The 14,206-nt window shown below is 39.9% G+C and overlaps 1 protein-coding gene across 13 annotated transcripts in view; it reads left to right on the top strand.

The window, feature by feature from the left end:
* The window catches only part of USP40 (ubiquitin specific peptidase 40), a 59,001-nt gene that overhangs the window by 16,215 nt on the left and 28,580 nt on the right, over positions 1-14,206 (top strand). For all 13 annotated transcript variants that reach the window (XR_012154395.1, XR_012154394.1, XM_073306857.1 and 10 more), the window contains 6 exons: positions 4,336-4,657; positions 5,178-5,259; positions 7,089-7,260; positions 8,140-8,224; positions 10,724-10,794; positions 12,134-12,453. Coding sequence is in view for 11 of the 13 variants with exons in the window: in XM_073306857.1 (XP_073162958.1) it covers positions 4,336-4,657; positions 5,178-5,259; positions 7,089-7,260; positions 8,140-8,224; positions 10,724-10,794; positions 12,134-12,453 (1,052 nt within the window). In the remaining 2 variants the exon portion in view is untranslated. The remainder of the gene's footprint in view (positions 1-4,335; positions 4,658-5,177; positions 5,260-7,088; positions 7,261-8,139; positions 8,225-10,723; positions 10,795-12,133; positions 12,454-14,206) is intronic.

Below are 14,206 nucleotides of genomic sequence, written 5' to 3'. Positions count from 1 at the left end.
CCCTGGTTCTTGTATTATGAGAAGGAGTAAATAACACTTCCTTATTTACTTTCTCTATACACTCATGATTTTATAGACCTCTATCATATCCCCACATAGTCACCTCTTTTCCAAGCTGAAAAGTCCCAGTTTTATTAATTTCTCCTCATACAGAAGCCGTTCTATACCCCTAATCATTTTTGTTGCCCTATTCTGAACCTTTTCCAATTCCAGTATATCTTTTTTGAGATGGTGTAACCACATCTGCATGCAGTTCTCAAGGTGTGGGTGTACCATGGATTTATATAGAGGCAATATGATATTTTCTGTTTTATTATCTATCCCTTTCTTGATGATTCCCAACATTCTGTTCGCTTTTTTGACTGCCATTGCACATTGAGTGGATGATTTCAGAGAACTATCCACAATGACTCCAAGATCTCTTTCTTGAGTGGTAACAGCTAATTTAGACCCCATCATTGTATATGTAGAGTTAGGATTATGTTTTCCAATGCACATTACTTTGCATTTATCAACTTTAAATTTCATCTGCCATTTTGTTGCCCAGTCACCCAGTTTTGTGAGATCCTTTCGTTGCTCTTCACAGTCTGCCTGGGACTTAACTATCTTGAGTAGTTTTGTATCATCTGCAAATTTTGACACCTCACTGTTTACCCCCTTTTCAGATAGTTCATGAATATGTTAAATAGGACTGGGCCCAGTACAGATCCCGGGGGGACACCACTGTTTACCTCTCTCAATTCTGAAAACTGACTATTTATTCCTACCCTTTGGTAACTGGTTAAAAGACAGGAAACAATCTATGAGAGAACCTTCCCTCTTATCCCATGACTGCTTATTTTGCTTAAGAGCCTTTGGTGAGGGAACTTGTTAAAGGCTTTCTGAAAATCTAAATACACTATATCCACTGGATCTCCTTTGTCCGCATGCTTGTTGACCCCCTCATCGGATTATCTAAAGAGATGAATAAGGCTAAAATCAGGCTCTTAGTACTGTACTTTGAAAGAATCCGCCTATTAAATATTACTACTAACCATGGTCCTGTGCTAATACCCACCTCCTTCCCCCACCCAGCCTACAACAAATAAGGTTTTACATATAGGCAGCTCAAAAAGCAATGTCTCTTTAGGCAATAGAACTGTATTTCCTAAAGTATGTGTCAGGCAATTGACTGTACATAGTCTATGTCGTCTTCCTTTCTCACTCCTGTTTTTATATTATCTTTCTGTCTATTCCCTTAAACTTACAGCCAGAAGCTGGGATTGGGTGACAGGGCATGGATGAGCAGCTTTTTGCCAGACAAGGGGGTGTGAAATCACCTATCCACGCTGTCTCTATTGTAAATTAAACACTGGGAAACCAACACAAAGGAAGCTGCATTTGAGAAAGTCCAACAGGAAATGTCAGGTTGGGGGATGTGAAATCAACATGGAAAGACACCAGAAACTAAAACCATAGGGAAGTTGTCTTGTTTCTGGCATCAAAACAATTAATTTTGGGGAAATATAAGGAGAAGCAAAAAATACATGTTGTTATCCATTTCACTGAGCAACACCCTTGGCAGAGGGGGGGTGGTTCATGAAAAATCTGGATCCAGGTTAAGCCTGAAAACTAGCAAGTTCTGTAAGGCCTGGTCTACACTGTGGGGGGATCGATCTAAGATACGCAACTTCAGCTACGAGAAAAGTGTAGCTGAAGTCGACTTATCTTAGATCGACTTAGAATCACTTACTTCGCGTCCTCATGGCGCAGGATCAATGGCCGCCGCTCCCCCGTCGACTCCGCTTCCGCCTCTCGCCATGGTGGAGTTCCGGAGTCGACAGCAGCGCGATTGGGGATCGATTTATCGTGTCTACAGTAGACGGGATAAATCGATCCCCGATAGATCGATCACTACTCGCTGATCCATGGCCTAGAAAAGGTTTCAGGTGAGAAACTGCTTTAGATAAGATTAACTTGCTAGAGCTAAGTTCTGGTCTTGTAGAAGCAGGTTCTTTTTGTGTTTATTATTCTTACTGAACCATCACTTGAATTCGTGACTCTCTGTTCATTGTTAATACACTTATTTTTTTCAGAGTAACAGCCGTGTTAGTCTGTATTCGCAAAAAGAAAAGGAGTACTTGTGGCACCTTAGAGACTAACCACTTATTTTTGGTTTTATTATAAACAGATTGTGACTCCTTAGCTGAACCAGACAGGCTGGTATGTCCACTGTCTGTATGGAGACAGCGAACTTGGTAATTTCTGTGAGTGTCCGGTGTCAGGAGCTGGATACTACAGGGGAATGCTGTTCAAGGGGGCTCAGGGATTGGGGTGCACCTAAAGTTAATCTGCAGGGCAAAGTAAAGGCTGACACAGCTTCTGATGAGATTGTTTTGGTGGCCAACAGACTAGAGTGACAGGGAGCTGACACCCAGTTTAGCACTAGCAAGTCTCTCTCTAGCTGAGCAATCAGGTAAGAAGATGACTTACAGTCCTGAGCACTCCCAAGAAAGCTTCACTGAACTGCAAAACTATTTTCACATTTTGAATAATTCAAAAATAGTTTAAATTGTGAAATTCAAACCGCTCTCTTAGAGGAGTAGCTTCTTTGCTGCAATTGAAAGTAAACTGAGAAATAACTTATGAGCTAAAAAGCATTCTGAACATACACAATGATTTCTGTCATGATTGAATGTCTGTTAACAATTATAATGTGCATGTACATATGTGTGGGTTTTCATGATGTCAGTTCATCTAGTGTACAGATCTGTCTTACATGTTCTGATTAATGCATGTGTGCTTATTTGAATGAGACTGTATGAACATACACTGAAATCAACTCATTTGATACTTCAAGAATGTGCTTTTGTTAGTGATCAGAAATTACACTTGTCTGAGGTTTGGATTTACTATATAAAGTGCTTATATTGTAAGCTGACTGGGGCAGGGAGTGTCTTTCTGTGTATTTGTACTTCACTTGGTACAATCAAGGTTGGGACCTCTGGATGCTCCTGAAATATAAAGGCCAAAAAACACTAGTCCTATGGATGAATGACAAATTTAAAGTCCACAAACTCTGATTTGGTATGATGCAGTGGTATAAAGTATTAATTTTCATCCATGAAAAATCTTGTTCTGGTTTATCATCTTTCCTCTCCCTGTTGCTGCCCTATTCCCCACCCAACATTCCACTTCAATTTGTCTGTTTGCTGGGCTTGATATCAGTGCTGTTTTTCAACACTCTGCCATGTTACTTATCTATCCTGTTTGTCTCCAGAGGTAGGCCACTGTAACAGAGGATCCTCTCTTAAATTGAGGAACGATATTAGTTCAACAACAAAAACCTTGCAACATGGGTTTTATTCTGGAGACTTGCTGAGAAACACATACAAGAAGAAAACAAAATGACATACAATAAATAAAAACTAAATAGGGAAAACTCTGGGAGTTAGGAAACAACCCCGTCCTTTGGTCATTTTATGTGCAGTTCTACTTTAACAAAGGTTTCAGAGTAGCAGCCGTGTTAGTCTGTATCCGCAAAAAGAAAAGGAGGACTTGTGGCACCTTAGAGACTAACCAATTTGTTAGTCCCTAAGGTGCCACAAGTACTCCTTTTCTTTTAACAAAGGTGTTTACTATGTCTGTTTGCCAAGTAGCTGTTCTTAGTTTTCTGTATTCACTTCGGGATCCTGTTTGGGCTGTCAGTCCCTAACCTATCTTTATTATTTCATACTTTAATTTACTGAAGGTTTTTTTTCCTGTAGTTCTCACTGTAGACTTTTTTAGGAGGTGTCAGGTAAGCAGGACTATGGCAAAAGCTGAGAGAGACCAGGGTTCAAGTTCTGTGAAAGCTACAGTGTGCTAATGAACCAAGCTGTATTCTGTTTACACTTTCTGCATTCTTCTTCAGAAGGCAGGAGCAAAGCACTTTTGAAAAACTGGGGTCCTTATATGGTGTCAAGTTGAGTACCAAATGATTTGAGGCCAGTAACTTTAAAATTCCTGACTTTAGTCTGATCTCACTCTTGATGCTGTATTTTTTTCTTTGTTTGTGGTAGTGCTTATAGTGTGGCTGGCCCTTTCCAGACAAGAAGGGAAGTTCCTGCCCTAAGAAGCTTGCAGCCTAAGGATTGACACATGAGGGGGTGGGGAGCAACAAAAGGGGTTTTCTATACAAATCAAGATGACACACTATAGGAAGCATGGTAGAAGCAGGTTTTTCAGAGATGCCTAAAAGTGGGTGTTATTTCAGGGAGGTCAAGCCATGCAAAGGCTTGCAGGTGACAGATGCAGCTTTGCACAAGTAATAGACGTTTCCGTCGTTATGACAGTACTGTTTTTCTTTCTTTTCAGTATTTGCAGAATCATTCTCAGATATTTCGACTTAGTCCTGATAATAAGGTTAGTCTAAAGGAGATGTACCATAAGCTCCAATTTGGGTCAGATTCCCAAGGACAAGGTCTGCAAAGCTCTTCTCAGAACAATGATGTCCAGTGGACTTCAGAAAGTCTATGTACAGTACTAAAGGACAGCGCTTCTGGTTCCCATTGGTTTGACTTGAATGATTCAAAAGTCCAGCCCATTAAGGAGAAGGATATTGAGAAACAATTTCAGGGTAAAGAGAGTGCCTACATGTTGTTTTATCGAAAATCCCAGTTGAAAAGACCATCTGAAGGTATGAAAAATACTAACCATGACAGATTCTTCTTCCCTCCACAAAATTACTTTTACTTCAGACAAACAAACCGAACAACCCAGCAGTGGAGTTCTTGTATATATTTTCTGTTCAGAAGGAATAGAAAAATCCTCTCACTACATAATGGAGGAAAGGGTTAGCAGGAGATTTAATGGGGTGGTGTGAATGGTAGTGATAAATTAGGCAGCTAATGGTCTCCAGATGCCAAGATTTTCCAGCATCTTCCACAAACTGGCAAATTACCTCACTATTGTAATGAAAATACAAGCAACAATTTTTATAACAGTTACATCTAGTATTTCATTAAGTAAGACTTAATAGAAACAGAAATAAAATGTGCATATTGTATCTACATGTAATTTAAGAGAACCCACCACTTTCTTCATTAAAGACTTTAAAAGATTACCATATTTGGTGGCCTGGCCTTGAGCATCTTCTAACCCTGTCAGTGTGGCTTTATACAACTAAATCCAAACTAACCAGCTTGCTTTGGTCACAGCACAAGCAAATCCAAGATATCGGGTTCCTGGCCCTCTCGTGAATGAAATGGATGCTGCCAACATCGAACTGCGGAAGAGAAGGTATGTAGTATCTTCATCATCACTTTTTCATTTGTAGATCTCAAAGTGCTTTACAAAGGAAGGAAAATATCATTATCCTAATTTAGCAGATGAGAAACACTGAGGGTACGTCTACAATACGAAATTATTTCAAAATTATTCTATTCGAATTTTCGGAAGCTATTTTGTACATTCGGTCTTCTGTGTCCCCACTAAAGCGCGTGAATTCAGTGGAGTGCATCCACAGTACCAAGGCTAGCATTGAGTGTCAGAGTGGTGCACTGTAGGTAGCTATCCCACAGTTTCCACAGTCCCCACCGCCCATTGGCATGTTGGGTTAAGCTCCCAGTGCATGATGGGGCAAAAACATTCTTGTGGGTGTTTCTGGGTGTGTCGTCAGTTGCTCCTCCCTTTGTGAAAGCTGCCAACAGTCCTTCAGGTGAATTGTAAATTTTTTGTTTCCAACTCCCCTGCTGGTGAATCTTGGATTAAGCATGTAATGGCCTTTTAGCACCTCGCTGGCAAGCCAGGGTGCCTTTGTCTTTGAGAAAATGGTCTGACAGTGTTTCCCAGAATTACAGCATATTTCAGTAACAAGCATATAGTAAACTCATAATTTAATGTGCAGTGTTACACATGTTTGAACAGGATAATAATATTCAGCAGATTGAGTTTTCAAATGATACTTCAGAAGCAGTGTTCTCTCTAATTTTTCTAATTTTTCATGTGCGGAATGAATTTTGTTCTGTGCACTAGTATGGAGGTGAGGTGTGACACATCACCTCCATATTGATGCACAGAACAAAATTCATGTGGTGGGGGTGGGGCCGAGGGGTTAGGAGTGTGGGAGGGGGGCTCAGGACTGGGGCAGAGGATTGTGGGTGGAGGGGTGAGGGCTCCTGCTGGGCGTATGGGCTCAGTGGTGCGGCCGGGGAATGAGGGGTTTGGGGTGCAGGCTACCCGGGGGCTATGGTGGGGAGAGAGGACTCCCCCCAGCTCTCTCTCTCTCCCAGTAGCAGCACTTGAGCTGGGGGGGGAAGAGGCGCCTCTCCCCACGCCGCAGCAGGTTCGGGTTGGCGAAGGGGTGCCTCTCCCCTGGCTGCAGCAAGTCCAGGACAGGTCTATGCTGGGGCCGGCAGGGAAAGGTGCCTCTCCCCGTCGCAGCCCTGAGCCCCTGCGGGGCTGTGCACCTTCAAGGAAACTTAGCTTATAAGGAATATTTTGTACACAGCATACCATAATCATATAACGGGATGAACATGGGGTTCAGCATGTCATATGGGGTATAGAGTGTAGTCTCTGTCCCCTTTTGAAATTAAGGGCTCATCTTTCTCCACTTGCTCTCCTGGGGGCTTTGTTTACCTTGCATGTAAATGTGCTTTTCTTTGAGTGATGCCTGGCTTAATTTACATCAGAGACATCTTCAAACAGGCAGAACCTCATTCCTTTCTCTGGAACAGGCATGGTTTAGGCCCTGCCTGCCAAATACTTTTAAAGAGCATATTTGCAGCACATATCTTTGAGGTCCTTTGTGGGTTTATTGTATATACATCATGCAAAAATTTTAATCAGTGAGTTACTAGTTTTCCAAATATCTATTACATGTCACCTTTTGGGTGTATATCATGACAACAGTGTGCTGTCTGACACTGGATGGTCTTAGGGTCACTGGGCCTGTGCACATTCCCACCTGTGGCTCTGGTGCTGATATAAAGCTAATCTGAGAGCTCAACACCATAGTGTGCCAATCCCGTAAGAGTGAATGCAACTCTAGAACAGTCAGCAGTAAATCACCTTTCATTTTAGCCTGTTGGTATTGATATGTTTTGTTGATGTGTTTTTTTAAAAAGGATGGACTGTGACTCTGCAGACAGTAATATTGATTTGCACCTCCATTTGGGCTCTCACTATAAACTTTACCATGGGGCCCTACACCCATCGCTTTCTCAGAAGGAAAGTATGCTGGATCTGACTATTGATAAAAGAAAAACCCTAGGAGATCTGCGACAATCGATATTTCAGGTATTTACTTTTTTAAGAGTGTTAATCCAAACATTTTATCTTTACCTGAGTTACAAAGACAACTTTAAAATTGTGGATGCGACTGTGCTTTGTATGCCAAGAAGAAATTTTCTATAGTATTTGACGTTTTGCTATCTGAAGCCATGGAAATGATGAAACAAGCCCTTTACCATCGTAATGAAAATAAACGTTAAAGTTGACTTACAGACTTGTACACTGTGGATGGGGATTGAAGTCTTGAAAACCACCTGACTAATTCTTGACGTTTTGTGTCTGCAATCTGGGTATTGCTGTTTCCAACTGCATATTAGGAGGGAGCTTGCTGACCTGGACTGGAAAAAGAGTTAAGAAAATACTCAGCAATTAGAGTTAGCATATGCTGAAAAGAAGTCCTAGAATTTTTTTGAAACTATCAAACTGGGAAATCTAACTCTTTTTTTTCCCCCCAGTAAACCAAAGAAACATCACAATTCCCAGAGAGTGGTCAGGTTCAGTTTCACAAATAGCACAGGAGTTAAAAATGGCTTTGTTTTAGAACTCAAGTCACTTTTTATTTTCATTGTAGAGTGCAGACAAAATATTTTCAAACTTTGGCACAAATGCCTGATCTGAACTTTGTTGGCTAGGTAATCATTGGTGACAGTTGGCTAAAAATATTTGAGTGCAAGACTAAAAAGTGCTCTAGCATACTGCTTATCTGCTTTGCAGAGAGAATGTAAATATAATGCATGAAACTCTGTCCTCATTGAATTCATTAGTAAAACTCGGTTCAACTTCATTTTGGGGGCCAGGATTTCACCCTTTACAACCAGTTTGAAACTTTGAGGGGTTAAACTTTTGCTTTTTTTCACAATTGGTTGTTTTATTTTTACCCATTAGCTGTTGGAATTTTGGGAAGGAGACATCATTCTCAGTACTGCAAAGTCTCTACCAGCAGGACTTCATCTTTACCAAACACTTGATGGTAAGACCTGCATAAAACAAGGCTTCATTGTCTATTTACATGCACTGTACCTCGTTTAGGGAATTTTGAAGATGTTTCATTTATTAATTTATTGGAGAAATAGATTATTACATTTTATTAACTGCAGTGTTCAGTTTGACCTATTTGCAAATCCACTGCAGTCTCTTCAGTCTTGATCTTATTTATGGCAAACTTAACTTAGGTTGTAAGCTGTGTGGGACGGGCTGTTTTTCATCTGTGTTCAGTGCCTACGATGGGGGGGACCTGGTCCATGACTCAGACTCCTAGGAACTACGATAATACAAATAATAAATAACATAATATTAAAACATAATACAGTTTTATGATCCTTACAGTGGCTCTTCTGTGAAGCCTTGAGTGGGAAGCAGGATGAAAGTGTAGGTCTCTGTGATTTACAGACATGTAAGATTTTACTGTGATATCCGTTTGAATGTTTGTCTTATTAGCATTTATCTATTAGTTAAAAAGGTACAGGATCTGAGAGGCAGGATAGTAGCTAACAAGTGGACTGGACATTTTAAATTGAATGTCTTCATGGAAGTGTTTCAGAGTAACAGCCGTGTTAGTCTGTATTCACAAAAAGAAAAGGAGTACTTGTGGCACCTTAGAGACTAACCAGTTTATTTGAGCATGAGCTTTCGTGAGCTACAGCTCACTTCATCGGATGCATACCGTGGATACTGCAGCAGACTTTATATACACACAGAGATCATGAAACAATACCTCCTCCCACCCCACTGTCCTGCTGGTAATAGCTTATCTAAAGTGAAAAAACCTGGATTTGTGCTGGAAATGGCCCAACTTGATGATCACTTTAGATAAGCTATTACCAGCAGGACAGTGGGGTGGGAGGAGGTATTGTTTCATGATCTCTGTGTGTATATAAAGTCTGCTGCAGTATCCGCGGTATGCATCCGATGAAGTGAGCTGTAGCTCACGAAAGCTCATGCTCAAATAAATTGGTTAGTCTCTAAGGTGCCACAAGTACTCCTTTTCTTCATGGAAGTGAAAACTTGAAGAGGAAAGGTTTTTTTTATGTATATAAATACCACAATACACAGTTCAGTTAAGATGTAATCAGTTTGGCTTTCATTAGTCTTGACACTTACAACTTTATATGGCTTTGCCATTCTAGATATTGGAACAGATTTTTTTTTAAAAATCTGACTTGTTACGTGAAATACAATATCTATTGCTTCAGGTTTTAATTGGATATAAACCCATGGTATGCCCACATCTTAAATACTGCGTGCAGATGTGGTCACCCCATCTCAAAAAAGATATATTGGAAAAGGTACAGAGAAGGGCAACAAAAATGAGTAGGAGTATGGAACAGCTTCCATATGAGGAGAGATTAATAAGACTGGGACTTCTCAGCTTGGAAAAGAGATTACTAAAAGGAGATATGATAGAGGCCTATAAAATCATGACTGGTATGGAGAAAATAAATAAGGAAGTGTTATTTATTCCTCATAACAGAAGAACTAGAGGTCACCCAATGAAATTAATAGGCAGCAGGTTAAAAACAAACGAAAGGAAGTATTGCTTCACACAATGCACAATCAACCTATGGAACTCTTTGCCAGAGGATGATGTGAGGGCCAAGACTATAATAGGATTCAAGAAAATGAAATAAATTCTTGGAGCATAGGTCCATCAGTTGCTCTTAGCCAGGATGGGCAGGGGTGGTGTCTCCAGCCTCTGTTTGCCAGAAACTGGGAATGGGCGACAGGGGATTGATCACTTGATGATGACCTGTTCTGTTCATTCCCTCTGGGGCACCTGGCATTGGCCACAGTTGGAAGACAGGATACTAGGTTAAATAGACATTTGGTGTGACCCAGTATGGCCATTCTTATGTTCTTATGATAGGCCTTGGTCTGTCTGCCTCAGAAAATTAGGTTTTTGCCAAAAATACTCAAGTAATTTTTATAGCATAAATGTCAGAAAACAGAAGCTAAACAAAAAACTGTTCTTGCAAATTTTAATGTAATCCTTGTAGATTTAAAGTAATTGTCATTTAATCTGTATTATGGTAAGAAAGTAAAACTAGTTACGTGCAAAAATTAAGCACATCTATGTCAAATACTGGCTGTAAGGATACAGTACATGACTACTTCAGCATTTAGCATTATTACTTAAATTTAAAAATGTACTTTTAAATCTCATGTGGGAAGTTATTGACCATACAGATTGGTCAAATAGAGTTTAATGTCATAGTCCTGCAAAAGGATTTGCCTAGGTGTACCCTTATGTCTATCAGTAGTTCTGTTGACTTAGCGGGACTCCTCAGAGGCATATGGGCCTGGATCACTTTACACAACTGGGCCCTGAACTTAGCCTTCTGCATCTGTTCTTCATAGCAACTTTACATCTAGATAGAACATCCAAATATGAATGAAGTCTATTCTGTGTCCAGTTTGCCAGCTGACTTGGGTGTTACCTATTGGGAAAATCTTGATGGTTTGATCTTTTCAGGAGATGAGATGACACTGGGTGGCATTGGACTTGCCGATGGAGCACATGTCTTCGTGTGGAATGGCAAGGAGGTAAGACAACAGGAAAATAAATCATATTCTACAGATCCTGAGAATCTGATTTTTAATCTTCAGAAAGGTTTCTGGTCATTTTAAATCCCTTTTAATACTTTCTTGAGGAGTGCTGGTGATATTTGGCATCAGTGATGCCGCTCCAGCCTCATTCACAGATGGCTCTCTCTATGCTGCTTGTGACTATACCCTTCATTTACCTCAAGGTACATTTATTTTCCTGGTAGGATATGGATGTGTAAACAGACTGTACCACCTACAGTGTGTGATAGTCAATGAGATTCCCAGGTGATTACTGTATAGATTTTTGGAGGAAAAAAAATTCCATACCAATTAAGCTAAAGCAGATTTTTAAATTTGCTGTGTGCTAGGTCAGTTTATGATGCAGTAACAAATGTTTGCTCAGCTGCGCAACATCCAGCAGACAGCTAAATTTGCATCAGTGATTGATACCATATATAAAAGAATAATTCATTGAACACAGCACACTCTCCATGGATTGTTCTCTTCTTTTGAACATAAAGGCCTCTGCTTTGTTTCAGCACCTAAAATGCAACAGTTATGTAGTAGTAGGAGATGGCTTGCCCTCAAAAGTATTAATTTCTGTAATCTCAATACTTTATTTTTCTATAATAGAGTAAGATACTAGGGAATCTTTTAAACCTTGTTGCAAAATATGTCTCCATTTCCAATTAAAATTTCACGTTTTAAAAAATTGTATATTAAGGATGTATCCAATAACTAATGAAAACAAATTTAATGTTAACAGTCTCAGCTTTTGTTCTTGACATGCACATTTATTTTTGTTCCCTTGCTAAACTTAAAAATAGCCCAACTTTAATTTTTTGGGCTGCCTTGGTCTTATTCTTATATATTTTTGTATTGAATAAAAGTGTGTAGTTCATAAATATCTTGAAGGGGTAAATCAGTGAGGATTGACAATGATTATTCATCTGACTGAAGCTTAGATTCAGTATGTTAGTGTTCAGATCCAGGTAATATAGCTGCAGGTATTCTCTAGATTTCTGTGCTAAAAGATTAAATGGGTCCATTATCGTCCCAATTTTTTTTCCTTTACCACCAGTATTTTCAGGATGGATGCAGAGTTACAGCAATCCCTGGCCTCCTAGCATTATATCCCCTTCTTGACACCTCTGATATTCTTTAGCAAGCTGTTCAGGTGGAATTCAGTCAGGGGGAGGCTTAATTCTAATGAGGTGGGGGAAAAAGCAAGACTTCTTTGTCCTGAATGACTGAGCAACTAGAATCATCCGTACTTTGTAGGCCTCTTGCTATTGTTGATTACCCTTCATCTGCAGATATTGCACGCTTCCTACAGGTTGGTGGTATGGAGGTGTTATCAGGTCTTGACCATGAACCCGTGCTCCTAAATGTTCTTCGGTTGGCGGGCTATAATGAAGGAGGAAAAGGTCAGCATTTCATCGAATCCCAGCATGCCGTTCCATGCAGTGCAGAACTGAGCACCCTGTGGAAAGCCTTACCATTGCCAGGAGGGATCATCTTAATGAACAGTTCGGGATCTGACAAAGAGGTGGAGAATTGGAAGGTCGTTCCTGAGGAGGATATGAAGAAGACAGTCAGAAGTGTTGGCCTGACAGATGGAAGCTCAATATTAGTTTTAGATAGCCATGACCAAAGGTAAATTTCATAATTGTGTTTCTTTCCTGTGAAGGACTTGTTTCAAAGTTAGGAGGCAGTTAACAAAGCAGAATTCCTTTGACTAGAATTACATTGTTACATGTTCTTGTTGCTATTCTTGTTAGTCATTTTTGCCACCACCATTAATGTGATGATCTCAGGGTTGTGTAATGGGGGTGCTTAGAAGTTGGGGGAATTCCAAAAAGTTATGATTGCTACAGCAACATTAACTTTGCCATGCTGAACATCCTTTGTGCATTTAGGGTGTATGTGAAGAAGAGAGGTTTACATTTTAACATGGAAAAGAGCAATAAGAAGCTCTTTATGTATGCAGCTTGGCTGAGGTAACGCTTCTGGAATTTCATGGGTGTTTAAGTACTTAATGCAACATCAGGAATGGGAAATTAATTGGCATTTGACTTCATAGGATATCTTTAAGGAGCTTGTATGTGGTGGTGGGAGAGGAGAATTGTAACAATTGTCCTGGGCAGCATACAGCTGCGTTGGACTTGCCAGTAGACATTTTCAGTTCTCTGAAACAGCCAAATGTGCACTTATATGGAAGGCTCTGTGCATGAAAATGCAATTAGTTAAGTGCACTCCTGCAGATATGGAAATTTTCAGCTGCAAGTGCCCATGGTGTAAATTTTGATTTATTGGTTACAGTAAAGTTTTTAAACATTTTAAATATAAAAAGTGAAACAACAGGTTCTCCATTGGGGACTATATTAATACCAAGACTTAAATTTCAAGTGGTTTATGGTACTCAGAATGATTAGAATATTTTTACAATGCAGAAAAGTATATTTCCCCACAAAATACATCACTTAAACCCTACGGAGTTTTGTCAAGCAAACAGATTTCACATTTTGGTCAAAGACCAGATGTACAAACATCAGCCAAACTAGTGTCGGTTATGGAGATGTGAGAACAAGGTTGCAATGGAAACTATAACTAGAACAGTTATGAGTAGTGACACCCGGTGCTTTGCTGTAAAACACTACTACTTAACTAGCACTTATTAAAGGGCAAAAAGTAAAAGTTCAGTTTTAAGCACAAAATGGTTTTCCTCTTAGGAGGGAAGTGCAATTAATACTAATGCATATGTCCAAACTTACATTTGGTGTATACATAGTAATATATGCCTCAGTTTCAAACATTTATTGGGTTAATTACAAAGACACTTTTTTTTTAATTTTGGTCATACTGGCTGTATTTTACTCATTATTGTCATTGTTATGGTAGTGCACGGGGGGCCTGCCCTTTTGTTCTGGATACTCTATATGGACAGAGTAAGAGACAGTCCTTGCCTTGAAGAATGTAAATCTTAATAGACACGGCTGGTAAAGGGTTGGAAAAAGGAATATTGTCCTCTTCAGACAGACGAGGAGCTGAACTGAATAGTGACTTTGCCCATGGTCATACAGGAAGTCTTTGGAGAGACCCAGGAATTGAACCCAGATATCCTGAGTCCTACACCAGTGCCTTAAACCACAAGGACAAAAACAATTGGCAAATGGCAAGATCTGTCAGGAGTTGAGTAAATTTACACAAGCAGATTGGCTCATTAATCATCCCTCTTAGATGGAATGCTACTGATATTCCACCACTTGCCATTTTGCTGAGCAAGAAGTTCTGATCGTGGAAAAATTGTATGGTTGCTATCTAGTAAGATCATGTTGGCTTAAGCCCACCAAATTAATTTCCTTTGTGTATAAAAACAAATAGAAACCTGGGCCTCTGGAGGTCAATG

The sequence above is a fragment of the Lepidochelys kempii genome, chromosome 11, assembly GCF_965140265.1.
Source record: "Lepidochelys kempii isolate rLepKem1 chromosome 11, rLepKem1.hap2, whole genome shotgun sequence".
NCBI lineage: Eukaryota > Metazoa > Chordata > Testudines > Cheloniidae > Lepidochelys > Lepidochelys kempii.
Note: the sequence above shows the minus strand (reverse complement) of the source record. Positions and strands in the feature narration are given on the sequence as shown.